General features: G+C 40.5%; 1 protein-coding gene across 7 annotated transcripts in view; it reads right to left on the reverse strand.

Moving 5' to 3' along the window:
• TENM2 (teneurin transmembrane protein 2) overlaps positions 1-16,442 on the reverse strand; it is a 417,254-nt gene that overhangs the window by 155,773 nt on the left and 245,039 nt on the right. For all 7 annotated transcript variants that reach the window (XM_069102413.1, XM_069102414.1, XM_069102411.1 and 4 more), the window contains 2 exons: positions 13,157-13,362; positions 313-508 (listed from right to left, as the gene is read on the reverse strand). In XM_069102413.1, coding sequence (XP_068958514.1) covers positions 313-508; positions 13,157-13,362 — 402 coding nt within the window. The remainder of the gene's footprint in view (positions 1-312; positions 509-13,156; positions 13,363-16,442) is intronic.

Here is a 16,442-nt window from a genome sequence, read left to right on the forward strand (position 1 = left end):
GTGTGTGTGTGTGTGTGTGTGTGTGTGTGTATAAGATATGGTGAGACCTGCACTTTAGGAAAAAATCACTTTGAAAGCTGAATGGAATTCTCGGAATAATTATTTTGAGGCTTTGTTCCCAAATTTTTTTTAAGGGTGTTAACAGCTCATTATATAATCATCTATACTTTGACTTAGTTGTGGTTTATAGATTTCAGCTTCTTGTAATATGCAAAATAGTAACTATTTAGGGAATGTATTTGTGTCAAGTGGATGGAGGCATTAACAGCAGTACCCCAAAAGTAAGATTACCAAATCAACTCTTACACATACCTAGGACAACTGTGTTGAAGGAAACCATTTCTTTGTCTTTGCCATCATTGTAAAAGGCCAGGTGCCATAGACCTACATCCAAATATTGTACAAACACAGCTTCATTCTGGACCAGTGTCTGGATGCTCCGGCGTTCCCGGGGAGACTCTACCACACTCCATTTCTCTTTGCCATCCAGGCGCTCCATGAAGTCATACTGTTAGAAGAGAAAGAAATTGCATGTGAAATAAAGAGACAGATCCCACATATCCAATGCCTCTTTCTTCCCCCTTCTCTGACAATCAATCAAATATATTTGAATATCTACTACATATCCAATATTGTGAAGCTACCAAAGAGATTTGATGTTGCTGATGATGCTAATACTATCTGACATTTGTATAGAATTTTGAGGTTTGCAAAGTACTTACATTTAAACAGAGTACTGTCCTCAAGGAGGAATTTACAACCTTGTAGAAGAAACAAAATGCTTAACTGTGTGTTACTAACAAAAAGGTCCAATAGTTTAGGGCATGGAGAGATCTGTGCAGGTTGGAATAGCAGGAAAAAGCTTACTGAGAAGCTAGGATTTGACCTAAGCTTTGAAAATTGGATAGATTTATAATGGGTGGAGGGGGATAAGAACATTCCGAATGGGATAAAGACGATTCCAAGTGGAAGAAAGAATGTGAGCAAAGGTGGGAATGGAGAAGTAAGTTCTGTATGTACAGGAAACATGTAGGAGGCCACAGCAAGGAGAGGACATGGCAACCTGGGGAGCAGTTGAGCTTGCTGTGGAAGTCAATGGGGAGTCACTGGGGATTCTTGACCAGCTGAATGGTATGAGAAAAGGAGTGCTTTAGGATGATGATTTTGATAATGTCAGACAGGACAAATTAGTGAGAAAGATCGTTCAGAAAAATCACTGCAGTGCTAGGTGAAGTGGTAAGGGTTTGGGGTAGGCAACAGCATTAGGAGTAAAGATGGAGGGTATCAAAATTTGAGAGAAATTTATTGGGGAAAGAAATGATAGGATTTGTGACACGTTTTATAAATGTGATTCAGGAGAGGGAGGATCAAAGATACTGATTTCTAGTTAGGGAGACAGGAAGTAAGTGCCACAGGCTGTAGTAGGGCAGTCTCCTGACCACCATGCATGTATCATTTCACATCAAAGACATGTTGGAGCATTTAAGGGAGCATTTTTAAGAATTCCAATTTTTGAATTTTTTAATGAAAGCAAATTCCCACTATGGGATTAATTAATTTCCTTCCCTATTCCCTTTGTTCCCAAAAGCAAGTATTAGTCCAGGGATGTACAAGGAGCTCAAACCCAAATCTTTTTGGAAACTTCCTAGTCAAGGTAAATAAAGTAAGAATGGGGTTGGCTCTCTTGTTTCAGTGGGTCAACTAGTAACAGCTGTGCCTCAGGAAGGGACATTTTATCTACAAAGAGTGAAAGTTATATATGTGTTTAATCTCTTTCTACCTAATTGATTTTTAGTCATGGCTGAAAGTGGGAGGTTAGACTTTAAAGACTGAGATAAATGATTTAAAATAATAATAATAATAATAATAATAATAGTAATAACAATGATAATGATGATGGCAGTTAGCATTTATATAGCACCTACTATGTGTCGTCCACTGTGCTATGTACTTTACAAATATCTCACTCGATCCTTACAATAGCTCTAGAAGGTTGGATCTATTATCATCCCCATTTTACAGATGAGGACTCTGAGGCAAACATGTTGCTTTTTCAGACTAGAAAGACATTTGCTTTCTAAATCAACTTAAGACTCTGACCAAAGAAACTAAATTTCCATGAATTACTTGTAGGAAAATACTTCATTTTTTGGGGGGTCTCTCATATCACCCTCATATCACCCCCATGAGGGAACCTGTAGAGAACGAGATCACTTGTATGCTATACTGTGAGTGGATTGACTAGCCATAGACCATGAAAGTTCAGACTTAGGGGACACCTAGTCTTGACTAATCAAGTCACTTAGGGGGAAAAAAAACTCAAGACATTTTACTAAGGACATTGGAAATATATACATATATTTTAGATAAATAGATAGCTAGATAGATGTAAATACAGATACTTCATCTGGCTTCTCAAAGTCCTTCCCTTTGTTCATGAGGAAGAAACAGTTTCAGATTACCTGGAAGATTTTTTTTTCCTGAAACAAACATGATTCCATCACTGTCATTTCACAGTGGGATTATTAGCAAAAGTTTATCTACTTCATATGACTCAAATCAGGGGATCCCTTAATCTCCCCTGAATTCATATCCTTATGGTTTTCTTTTTCTTTCTAGAGCACACACCCACCTAGAACATGATGTGTTTTCAGAATGTTTTTACAATATCAACAGATGTTTTTCACTAAGGACACAGATATACGCACTTTTCCCTCAAATTCAATTTATCCCATAGGTGACTGTGGAAAGTCCACAGTGCAATGAGGCGCAACACAGATAACCACACTTAGGTTACAGGAAAGGCATGGGAACTCCTGAAGACTGAACGAGTCAACCCAGAAAGTCATCAAGTTTGCATTCCAGGACTGGAAGCAGTCAGTTTGCTTGGGAAGCATCTGGTTCAAGAGAGGCTCTGCATTCTAGAATTGTTAAGTCTCAGCCTGACCAGCTGGCTTGGCAGACTGGCTAACTTTAGAAGGAGGCCACATTCCAGTGGCCCACTCTTTGCTAGTGTTACATCTTAATGGAATGACATTATAGATGGGCAATTCATTGATGGAAAACAATTACAATTGGCTGTGCTGCTAAACTCAAGGAAACTCAGGTATAGAATAGAGATTTGGGAAACTGCACTGTACTTGTCTTAAGCTTACGCTACTTTATGTCCATACTATCCAATAACAAAAGCAGCTTATAGCCACACAGTCCCTTTCCCAAAGAGGAAAGGGTATATTGTGTCTGGCTTCATGGCTGCTTGGGGCAGACTGCAATTATTTTTTGCTTCAATACACAGAATGAGTGGGGAAAGTGGTAGTAACATGAAAAAAACAATCAAAAAAGCCCCTACCCTCTTTGCTTTAGTTTCTCCACTCTTTGAAAAACGTTAGCGTGTCATGTGCCTCAGAATCATCAGTCATTCACAAAGTGACATGAAATGCAACTTTTACAGGAGCTCAAGAGACAAAGAAACAAACTGCAGAAAATATTTGACTTATCCAATTATAAACGTCTCTTCCTCTTGACAGAGACTATGAAGGGGTTGTAATGAAGAAAACTTAGTGGTTTGGGGAATAAATTAAACTAGAGCAGAGAGGTACACACAATGTCACTAATTTTTTTTCCTGGAAGGTAAGTTGTCAATCCTTTCCAGTATATCACATTCTTGTATCAGGGATGTTCCCTGCCATCTACACAAAGATACACCTGCAAAGGAGGGCAGGGTTAATGGAGGTCATTACTCTTTGGGAAGATGTTGTTCTTGGGTCCAAGACCCTTGGAAAAAGGGGGGAAATAACTTTATTGCTACTTGGAACATGTGTTCACTAAGGGTCGACATGGAAAAGGAAAGCAATAAAAGCTGACATTTCTCTCTGACGGCATGCTGTTCTCCTCTCCTGGTGCTGGCAGCCTCCTCTGCCTCCTCTATGTCTGATGTTGCTTCTACCTCAGATGGCAGGGCAAACTCAGCAGTTGGTAGGATTGAAGGGGAACAGCATGCACGAGTACGGGTTGCTTGAAGCCATATTAGCCACAGGGTCTCTGGTCTCATCCAGTGATCGTGGGAGTGACTTAGCAAGAGCAGGTCACTCAAAGGGGCCTGTACATATCTTTCTGCTTCCAGCAATGCCCGTGGCAAAGTGCACTAGGAATTCTCCTCATTAAAGCTAAGCACAATTTCTTTTCTCTCTTTCAAAGAGAGGAAGTACTAGTCCAAGGTACAGGAAAGACAACCTCTTCAGTACCACGGCCAGCTCCTCGGCAGGCGTTCTGCCCTTCCATCACTGTGGCCTCCTATGACAGTTGCAAGACTTCGCATCCTGACCAGTCTTCAATCTCCATATTCCCTGCAAGATGCCAATTGGGCACAGCTGCAAAGGATCGTTCTGGGTGCTCACCCTCCAGGTCCGAGAGGGAGATCATAAACTTGTGTTAAGGAGAATCCACCTTTATGTTTCTTAGCCATAACCACTCACTCGTCACTCATTGTGCCAGTCCCACACAGGAACACAAAACAGACGAAAGAGAGCGAGGAACAGAAACTGATACCTTTCCAAAAAAGACTGGCTTGTACTCCAACATTTGCACCACGTCCCCCCTCTTTGGGTGTGACTACACTGGTAGAATTCTTTGCTGTATTCTTTCATTATGTCCCTTTTTGTAGGAGCAAAGAGCGATATCCTCAGTCTTGCAGAGAACAGCTGCCAATTTACCTGTGTGGTTGGCCTGATTTAGTTCTAAAATCCATTGAAAATGCTACTTTCTAGAAAGGAGACAAAAAGCCACTAGGCACATACTCAAAATGAGAGCAGCTCAAAACATCTCGATGCTTGGCCACATTTCCTTTCCATTTAATAATGTGCTTTTGTGTTGGGTTTGCAGACAAGGTCGTGAAAGTGGGACAAATGAACACAGGAATGCATATACCAGCACTTCCAGGGCCTTCACCTATAACCATCTGGCATTACTCAGTCCTTGCCTGGATAAGTCAATCCTAAGAGATAAAGCTTTGCCCTCGATTTTAAGCAACAGCTAAGGAAAGGCATAGCTTTAAGTTAAATCATGACAGCTCTATGACAGAATCATGGTGCCTCAGAGTCAGGAAGGCGACACAGACGTCACAAAGTAGACATGTACCATGCTTAGCAGTAGGGAATTCTCTTATTCACATTTCAGTCCTCCCCACAAGGTCACTAGGTAATTGTGTTGTCCATCTGATTAAACCCAGAGAAATGCTGGAAGAGATTTCTCTGAAGACCAGATGAGTCACCTGACTATGGTATACCCAGTCTGGGTCAGTGAAGCTAATAACAGTCTCAAGGCCATCCCAAAATGTAGATCTGTTCTACCGCAAGGCCAGCTAAATCAATACTTCACCTCTTGTTGCCTTGCCTATGTGATTCTTTATTTACTGCACGTTCTCATCTAATTGTCTTTATCCAATGGTTTATCAAAAATGTCACATCTGGCTCCGTGCCATTCCAGAATCAATAGGAGTGTCTCGTGTGGGCTAGATGTAAAAATAAATCAAATGCATCCTTGAGAATAGGGGAACAAACCGTGAAGGCTTCCAGCCACAGAATGAATGCCTGGGTGCATAGAAGAACAGAACCATTGTGGGTAGTGATTCTGCTCTCAGGAGTATGACCTGGACTTTCCCTCAGCTTAAAAAGTTTGAATAGTTTCTCAGGTTCTGTCTGTCTTTTGTTTTTATGCTCTAGTTTCCTGCACATAACCATTTTGGGAACTTTGCACCTTTATAGACCTTAATGGATTGAAATTCCAGCATAGATTCACTTAAAAAATGCCAATGATTTGGCATTGTATAGCTTGGCAGTTTAGTCAAGAAAATATAAATCATATTCACTGCTCTACACTGACCTTACACATACAGAGCTCTCCTGTCTTTCCAGTTTGCTATCACTTAAGATTCAAAGGACAAGAACCTCTGCCTTCTGGAGATACGGTTTAAAGTTTCCTCCTTAAGAGGCTGTGTGGTGCAGTGAAAAGCTGGAATCACTGGACGGTACAAAAAGAGCTGGAAGGGACCACAGAGGCCAGAGAATCCAAGCTCATTTTATTGTCAGGGAGGATAAGCAACTTGTCTAAGATCATATGGATAGTGTGAGTCACAGGAGGGGGGGGGGGTTCCGATCCCTGCTCTGCTTTTACTACCAATGCAGCCTTGTCTGACTTTTCTAGGTCTCATTTTCCTCCACTATAACATGAAGGGGTTAGATTGGAAAAGTTCCCTTTTAGTCCTTTGTCTAGGATCCCTTGATCTCCTCCTCAATAAACTTGAACATGGTTTCTTCAAAAGAAAATGCCAGAAGTGCCCTTATGCCTGTCTTAGATCTTGCTGCTTGATAACTAGATATGTGGGCAAATGCTAATTGGCACAGATTGCTGTGGGGTACCCTTGGACACCAACAACGGATACAAAGGGCCTTTGGAGGTATGTCTGCTTTTCGGGGCACTTTGCATCTACTTCTGCGGAAATCGAGGCTTTTACAGATTTCATAAAATCTCCTTAGCCTAACCTATGTTAGGTCCCAGAGTGTCAATAAAGACCTGAGATTGTGTTTGTAAAACTATCCTCCTTAAAAAATGAGATTAAATATCTCATTAGTGAATTCTGTGAATTAGTATTTGATGTGATACACAAACTGACAGCAGAACAAACATGAATTCCCTTCCCATTTTAGCTTGCAGGGCACCACCCCATGGTGCTAAGCACCAAGCTGAAGTGTAAGGAGGCTGGGGAGGGCAGGGAAAAGAGAGAGAGAGAAGTCATTTCTGACTTGATAATTACCCAAGTCAGACTCCAATAAGGCAGAGACAACAGCAGGAGCAGAAGCAGCCCAGCACTAAGGTATCAGGGATATTCAAAGAATCAAATGAGCATCCAGGTTGCTGGGTAATTCAAATTATTTCTACTTAGAATTGAAAACATGAGCAGAGTTACTTACTCAGGCAAAGACTGGAAAAAGGGAGGGAGGATAGGAGGGATGAAGAAAGGAAGGAAGGAGAAAGAGACAGACCATTTTCAAATAAAGCCTTGAATTGGAAAGATATAAACCAGGGCTAGCAAAAGCTAACATCACTAATGGTAGTCTATAGTTTTAAAAAATGTCAGGAAAAATTCACTGACGGTCACTGATAATGTTTGCTTAATTCGATGTATCTTTATTCTATATATTCCTTATATGCCATGCTTTTTACTTATCCATTATAAGTAGGATAAAATTTGTGGTCCCTTAATATTTTCCTTTTTATTTTTTTACATTTTTTTTTTGCTTTTTGGAGGAAGGCAGGGCAATTGGGGTTAAGTGACTTGCCCAAGGTCACACAGCCAGTAAGTGTTAAGTGTCTGAATCTGGATTTGAACTCAGGTCCTCCTAACTCCAGGGCCCGTGCTCTATTCACTGTACCACCTAGCCACCCCTTTCCTTTTTTTTTTTTTTAAAGTCTGTTTTTTACAGATTTTCTGCTATACAACCCAGAAGCACATCTTGGCTTAAAAGCACTCAGGAATGATGGTTTCTTTTTCTAGTTCATCCACCATTCAAACTTATATTGTTCTCCCTCTTTTGAGATGCATACCCACTAAAAAGACTATAAGGTTACCCCTGGAAGATATAGAACTCACCGGTACATCAGCTTGAGTGACTAAATGAGGCATTTTTTAATATTTGCTAAACAGTAATCCTGAGAAGGTGAAGTCCCAGCAGGGTTCCCAGGCGGTAACTGCATCTTGTTGTCTCCGGTTAATCATGTACCTAATTTGCTGATTATTGACTTGTTCTCACAAAGGATTTTACCCAGCTTGACATATCAGTAGTGATCAGTGATGAACCGTCAAGTGAACTCACTCATTGTTTTAACCACCCAAGTTCTTAACTTACAGTAACAGTTTATGTGTTTTCTATTGATGTCCAGTATAGTAGCCAGGTCATATTGTTTCTCCTAATCTGAACTGTTCTGTTACTTGAGTCAAGGCTGAGAATCTTTGGGAGGTCTGGGATTCACTTAGAAACGTGAAGCACTGGCTACCCCCATTCAGGAATTAAGGGGCTGGTTAAGTAGGCATTACTTTAGACATGGAGACAGGGAACATGGGTTTGAGTCTTAGCACTGTAACTTAAAAGTTATGTGACCCTGGGCAAGTCACTTAACCTCTCTTGGCCTCAATTTCCTCATCTGTAAAATAAAGGAAACAGACCTCTGAGGTTCTTTCTAGATTTACATATATGATTCTATGATTCTATCCATTCCTCAAGTATTTGCCCAAATGTTGCCTACTCCATGAAACGTTCCTCAATTACCTCCAGGTGGAAATGAATTTTCCTTCCTAGACTTTGCCTTACACCTTTCACATGCTCTTACACACTTTACTTTCAGCATTATAGCTAATAGACTGTTATGGTTTAATGCATACATCTTATCCCAGATGTCAGAGTACAAACTTCATGAGGGTAGGGAATCCTTCCAGGACCTTATTCAGTATTTGAAACCTAATTCATAGTCAGTTGTTCAGTGAACATTTACCTCATATCAGAAATCTTAAGAAGGTTCACCTTTTGATAGTGATGATTTTTATCTAAATGCAATCTAGAGGATAATGTCATCTTATACTCTGTCAGGCTATATACAAAACATGGTAAGAACAGCCAGTATTTTGAAGGCCCTGATGAGATGTACATTAATGAAAATATAGTTCTTAAATTTTGAGGTTAGAACTAGAAACCATGTGAGCAGGGAGGTATGTCAGAGATCTCCTAGTCCAGAGTCCCCCTGTTACAGAGGAGAAACCGAGGCTTAGAAAGTGACTTGTTCAACATCACAAAGTGAGGCAGAGACACAATCATAATTATAACCTAAGGCTCCACATTCAGTCATAGGCACATGTACAGTATGTACCAGATGTGACCCAGCACAACCTAATGTCCCAGTAGCTTTCTGACAGTGGGGAAGAATCTCAGCATCTGGAACCTGTTGGGATCAGGGACAACTTTTCCAGTTTGCGGGGACCCTAGTTACCATAGCTATCGGTATCACTGCTCGGTTTTCTTTTTCTTCTTCACACCAAATCTTTCTCCTCTACTTCTATAAGGCTCTGGGTGTGGGAGGAAGAAGGAGATGAGTAGAGAACTTGGTTTCCCAAGCAGTCCAGGGTCCCGCTATGACCCTCTTTCTGAGCTCTCTCCACTGGTGCTGTCTACTCTGCCACAAAGGAGCTTCTTCTCGGCAGATCCTAGTTCCTATCGCAGTCTGTGGCTTTTTGTCCTCCTTCCTACCCCCAGGAACCTCTAGCACTGTCAGGACCCCAGCTGGCTACAGGTGGGTAGTACAGCACAGTTGGGTACAGTCCTTTGACACCTTTGGTCACTTTGTTTTCTGTGGCTCAGGCATCAGTACATGACTTTACTGAATTCAGGCAGGAAAGAAAAGCAGTTAAATTAAAAAATTTTAAGGAATACCACCCTGACCACCAGTTTTCATTGCCTTAGCTTCATAGTATAGAGTACCACTAAGGCAGTAAAGACCAGCTGGGGAGATCCTTTTTTTAGCTAAGAATATAAAGCTGAGAATGTTGTATAGTTTTGTTAGGGCAAAAGAGAAAGGTCTGACTAAAGAGTCAGTATTTTGAAGTTTGTGTTTTAAAAATAAAATTTGATGATTTAAAAAAGTGTACCTAAGTTTCAATTTCTTTGCTTGATGAACAAAAATAATGTCCTTTATGTACTGAGTATCTAATAATTCACCTTAAAATGAAACAAAGCCCCCCGAACATTTCATGGATTCAGGTCTTAATGACATGAGAGGCATATGACTAGGTTGCTAGACCTTTGTTCTTTTCATTATCTCTCTATTCATATTCTGTATCCAAGAATCTGAAGTTTGAGAGATCAAAGGTAAGAAAAGAAACTCTTCACTACTGAGAATCCTTGTTTAAGAATACGTAACAGTTTAAGCAATCCAATTCACACAACCTAGCCACAAGAAGTTCTTTCTCCCCCTCCTGTCCTGTCTCTGTCTCTTCTCTTCCTCCCTGTCCTTCTGTCTGTCTGTCTCTCTCTCTCTTTTCCCCTTTCTCTGTCTCTCTATTTCTGTCTGTCTCTCCCTCTCCCCACCCCTCTCCCTTCCCTCCCTGTCTCACCCTCTCTGTCTCTCTTTATCTCTCCTTCTCCCCCCTGACTCTCTCTGTTTCCCTCTCTCATTCCTTCCCTCCCTCCTTCCCTCTCTCCCTCTCTCTCTCTCTCTCTCTCTCTCTCTCTCTCTCTCTCTCTCTCTCTCTCTCTCTCTCTCTCTCTCTCTCTCTCTGTCACACACACACACATGGGACTACTTTAAATGAGTCACCTTGGATAGAATGCCAATCTTAACATATTTACACACTCTGACAGATTATGCCAATCACAATGAGAAATCCTACAATGGCTCCAGACATGAAAGACTTACCTATCCCTGCAAAGGATTATTTACTGTAGGACACATGACACCTCCCTCAAAGGGTTGTAGTGAGGATCAAATGAGAGAATAATTGTAATTCACTTACCATAGTGCCTGGCACATAGAAAGTGCTGTATAAATGTTAGTTATCATCATCACCATCAACGCCATTATCATTGAGTAGTAGGGCAATGAATGAATGGTGGAGGTCTTTTATTTATTTACTTGTTAATTCTTTTATTCATTCATGGTCATTTATTTATTTTTACAAAACTATCCCTCGTGCTGAACATCTTAAATGTCTTTGAGCATTGTAGTCCAATGCTTGACTGATTTCAGTCAAAAAGTCAATTTATTATTTCACATGCCTTTATAAAGCATCCACGATATATCAGGCACTATGCTTGAATCCATAATATCAGTTTATCATTTTAGACACTGTTCCAAATTGGTGGCCAAACCTACATACAAACTAATGTTAGCATTCACTGAACAAATGTTGGTTGAGTGTGTTCTTATGTAGAAGGTGGTATGGAAGGCATGGTACATGTTCAGCTTTAGTATATGCATATATTTCTACTTAAAACATGCTTGAAGGGCATCTAGTGAATAGAGCTCTGGCCCTGGAGTCAGGAGGACCTAAGTTCAAATCCGACCTCAGACACTTAACACAAGAAACTAGCTGTGTGACCTTGGGCAAGTCACTTAACCCCAACTGCCCTATCTTCCCCCTTCCAAAAAAGCAACAAAACAAAACAAAAACATGCTTGAGGCTGTCCCTAGAAGAGAGTAATTTTAGAATGACCCTTGGAATAATGTTCTCCAAGGCATCATGTATTTTTCTTACATAGATTCTGTAAATACTTGAATAAGTTTCTATTATTTCCTCTGAGAGAATATTAGCTTTTTGAGGGCAAGGACTGATGTATTTTTTTGTCTCTGTTTCCCTAGCATCTTGCAGAGTGCCTGTAGTTATATAATAAATGCTTAAGGATTGACCAACTGATTGATAGCAAGATAATGAGAAAAGACTGACACAGACTCTAGATACTGAGAGTCAGGACTACTCAGAAAGTGGGTAGACCACAATTCCATGTATCTCCAAGTATGCCAGACTTCCAATGCGTTATCTTCTTGTCTGCGTGCATTTATACAAGAAGGAAACGTGCATTTATTAAGCACTGACTACTTGCTAGGCTAAATGCTTTACAAATATGATTTCATTTTATCCACAGAACAACGTGGGAGGTAGGTGCTATGCTTAACCCCATTTTACAGTTGAGGAAACTGAGGCAGACAGCAGTTAAGTGCTTTGCCAACAGTCACAAGTAAGTAGGTATCTGAGGCAGGATTCAAACTCGGGTCCTCATACTTCTATCTACTGAAGCATCTAGTATCAGTTTTTCAGCACCAAGTAATAGTCAAGATTCTTCAAAGGAGCCCAGAGAGGTGGCACAGGGAATACTGGCTAAGGGAACACCCTGTAGCTATAACAGCCTGGGCGAAGAAATTGCTTCTCTATCCAAACTCCTTTTATCTACTAGTCTTGAAGGAATGAAAGTCTCGGGTCTCAGGACTGGTCTTCCCTTAGCCTTCCACAAGACCCCAGAGGCAGAGAGGCACACCTCTCTTGAGTAGTACAAGATTATTCCACTGGTGAAAATACTCCAGTGTGTTTCTGTGAAATAACTGGTAGCAAAAAGTATAAGAAACGTCCCCCAAACTGAATGACTTTGCAGAGGGTCCTTTCCAAACAAACATCCCCGGCCCCAAGAAAAAATTCCCCACCATTTCTAAGCAGTGACTACATTTATTTAATGCTTCAAAGTTTACAAAATGCTTTCCTCACAACAATCCCATGAGGTACCTGTGCCTAAGGGGCATCTCACAGATGTGCCTCTCTCCTTAGCCTCTCTCTCCATAGGGCAGATGAGACTGTGTGGAATGAGTAAGACTCAGTGATTCCACCTTATTTATCTCTGCCTACAGCAAATGCTGTTCAAGGTAATATAAAACCTATGCATTCCCATCTGTTCGAAAATAAAACACAGTCCTTGCATTGATCATCCCAGCCTCCAAAACTCTGAATTCCTTTAATGTGGTTTACTAAATGTACACTTTTCTGGCAGGTTTTGAAATCTTCTCTTGACTTGATCATGATGAGTTGATAAGATGTATTTTTTCCCCTTTCTAAATGTATGCGTTTTCTAAATCCTCTTTATTTTGTGCCCACTGGCTTCATGAATTAGTGTGGAAAGGAAACACCATATGTTTTTTTCTTAGATTCAGTACATTTCTTCTCGTAAGCATAGTTCAGTAGGTACTAATATGCCTCGGAGATAGAGCCACTGGAAGATTTTCCTTCCCCTCCTCTACCAACATGGAATTAAAGGAAAAATGAAAGAGACATACAAACCCAACCTAATCACTTCATCCCTAATACTCTGGATGGAGCCCATCTCCAACAGAAATGATCTCAAAAACAATAAAAGAATTAAGAGAAAGCAAGCAGAAGAGAAGCACCCAGAAATTCAAGGGCTGAATCTTGCCTGGTGTCATCCCGACATTTTAATCTGCAACAGAATATACGTGACATTTGAAAGACTTAACCTGATAGCCCAAGGGATAACCCACAGGCCGAGAAGAACTGACTCTGTTAACAAGGATATTAACTTTTTTTTATCCCTACCAAGCATTTTCATACCTGGGCATGAGATGGTGGAAGCCCTCTTCTTATATACACGCCGAAAAGAGCATCCTTCCCGAGGGAAATGTTGAACTTTAAGAACTGAGGCTGACTGATGTGAATCTGAGATCTCCAGAACACCCCTGGAGGTACTTCTTGGGTGACGCGTCTTCCTACCTCAGCTTCCCCGCTATCTATGCTGCTGTTTTTTGGAGTCCAGGGCCCTGGAAAACAAGAAGAGGGTGACATTTTTAATGCATAAATTGGGTATGAATTTCTGTTTAATTACATGCCAAATTTTTTTTTCTAATACTCAAAACTAAACTCACAGAAACTTTCCTCTTTAAATCAAAGCTTAAAATATTTAGTTTTTTTTTTTTAAATAACAAAGCTATAAACTCATACCCTAGGGCATCTAGAATCTTGGCACACTGCTTTTTTTATTCTGTGATTTCTCTTTGCTGATCAAATATAATAAGGGCAGAGAGTCAGATAAGTACATGTAAAGCTGCTTGCGCGCCTTCCAGCCACCCTGAATGTGACTGGGATGTAAAAATTATCAGCAGGGAAGGGGTAATATTAATGTGGCATTGAATTTAATTCTCCTAGACTTTAATTATTCCTCTTACACACCAAAAACAAGTGCAACACACTCTTTGACATTTCGCTAAATAAAATAATAACCCCACCAAACTAAAATACGTGCAAAAAGAAAATACGTCAGTGGAAAACGTAATGCTTTCAGTATATGGCTGGTCTCCTTATTTCATTGATCTTTGAAAGACGGCACGGAGATTTGGAAGGATTAACAAGTTCTCCCTCATTTGCACTAATATCTTCAACTGGCACATAGTTAAGTGCTGTATAAATGTCAGGTTGTCACATGGTCATCATCACCACCACAACACCAAAGGATGGTATGGAAAATGCTGTAACACCCCCTGCCCCCCCCCCACTCAACATCCAGTAGGGGAGAATCACTTCTTCACCCCAAACCCACATAACCCATAAACTCCCAGTGACTGACATCTTTTGGAACTTGAATTCTGAGGGAAAAGTGGAGACCAGTAGGTAATTCTGAATCTCAGCCCAGGGATAAAAGTAGTTACCTAAAAATTCATATGATGCCTGCATTAGGAAGACTGTGCTTGGAAAAGGTATCAATAAGCAATCTCTTCTATTACCTTCATTAGGGAACATGCTGAAACATCCTGAAAAAATGAGTGCCATTTAGGTGGTACAGTGGTTAAGAGTTCTGGGCCTAGAGTCAGGAAGACATCTTCCTGAGTTCAAATCTGGCCTCAGATACTTGCCAGCTATGTGACTTGGCAAGTCATTTAACCCTGTTTGCCTCAGTTTCCTCATCTGTAAAATGAGCTGGAGAAGAAATGGCAAACCATTCCAGTATCTTTGCCAAGAAAACCCCAAGTGGGGCCATGAAAAGTCAGACACACCTAAAAAAAGACTGAAAATTTAAGAAAGATTTTGCCTCAAAAAAAAAAATCTCAGGCAGTTACAGACTATCCTTGGAACTGATAACCTGGTTATCTTTATGATAAGGAAAAATACTTTAGTAGAATCCAGCTAATAAGAAGTGTGTCCTCTATATACTGCAATAGTTGGATCCCTACTAGAGAATTATGTCCAGTTTTGGGTCACCACTCACTCACAAGTCAGATCCAGGCCTTCTATTCATTTGGATCCCAATCTAATTTAGGCCATCATTACCTCTTACCTAGATAATTGCATCAGTTATCTAACTTGCCTCCCTATTTCCAGTTTATTTCCCCTCTCTGATTCATCTTCCACACAACTGCCAAAATAATTTTTTCAGAAAACAGAACAAACCACCCCAGGCTCAAAAACCCTCAGTGGCTCTCTATTGCCTCTAGGATTAAATGCAAACTGCTGAGCTTGACACAGTTTAAGCCTTGCACAACCTTGCATCAGCCTACCTCTCCAGAATTATGTCACATAACTCCCCTTCATGGACACCACCTTCCAGCCCAACTTCCCTATTCATTGCTTTCTGAATTTGCTATTTTGTGTCTTGCCTGCATTGCATTCCTTCCTTGCTTCTGCTGCTTAGATACATATGTTATTGTTGCTAATACTACCCTTAATAATAGCATTTTATATTATAGAATAGCATATTAACAACAATAATAATGACAGCTAGCATTTATGTGGAGTTGTAAGGTTTGGAAAGTTTTACAGTTATTATCTCACTTGAGGCTCACAGCAGTGGTGTGAGGGAAGGTACTACTAATATCTCCATTTTATAGATGAGGAAACTGAGGTACAGAGTGGTTAAATGACCCTGGGCCACATAGCTAGTAAGTGTCTGAGGTCAGATTTGAATTCTTTCTTCCTGACTCAAGCTTCTACCCTGCCACTAAGCTACCCCCTCTGCGTTCAAAGGATCGTGGACTTTGACCTTACAGGGACCCAAGAGTTCACCCCAGATGTGAACTCTCTTGTTATAGAGATGAGGCTTCTTAGTTTCCTTCAAAGGTCAGCTCAGGTGCAACCATCTATGGTGAGTCTTCCCTAATCCCAGGGCTTGTTAGCATCCTTATCTGTTAACATGTTATACCTCCAAGTAGAATGGAAGCTTCTTGAAGGCAGGGATTTTTTTTCATTTTTGTTCTTTGAATCCTCAGGGACCTCAATAGGCACTTGATAAATTTCTATTGGATGAGTGAGAAACTGTACAGTCTTCAAAGAAAAGCAACACATTCAGCTAATATATATGTTCTTCAGGGTCCACAGCAGATTTCAGGGAATTTGTGAACTTGGATAGGAAAAGATGACACCTCTATTTTCACTAACTTCTAAGTGAAATTTAGCATTTCCTTACATTATGATTGTATGCAACAGAGATTATTTGGAGAAGAGGTTTGGGGCAGCAGACTGATTAAGAACCTGTGGATTAATGGGTCAGCCTTGGGTCTAAGGAAGGCAAAGAATGACATGATTACTTTCTTCAAGTGTACAAAGAGCATTTAGAAGGGAAATGATGATCATTTATTTCCTTCTAGCCTACAAAAAAGTCCAATACAGATAGAGGGAATTAAAATCAAGCAGAGGGATGATATCAGAATTTCTTTGAAGTGAGACTGGAGCTCAGGTCTCCCTGTCTTTGAGGCCCCCCATAGCATGCTGTCTCTTCATGTGAAAAAAAAAAACAACTTTATTAAAATGCTACTTGTTGTGCTTGGCCTCTTATATTCCCAGAGAATATAAGCCCTTTGAGAGGAGAGCTCTTTTTATCTTGGTACCTGGCACTGTGTCTGGCACACAG

The sequence above is a fragment of the Petaurus breviceps genome, unplaced genomic scaffold, assembly GCF_028583685.1.
Source record: "Petaurus breviceps papuanus isolate PSGF00001 unplaced genomic scaffold, PetGlider_PUasm1.0 551, whole genome shotgun sequence".
Taxonomy (NCBI): Eukaryota; Metazoa; Chordata; class Mammalia; order Diprotodontia; family Petauridae; genus Petaurus; species Petaurus breviceps.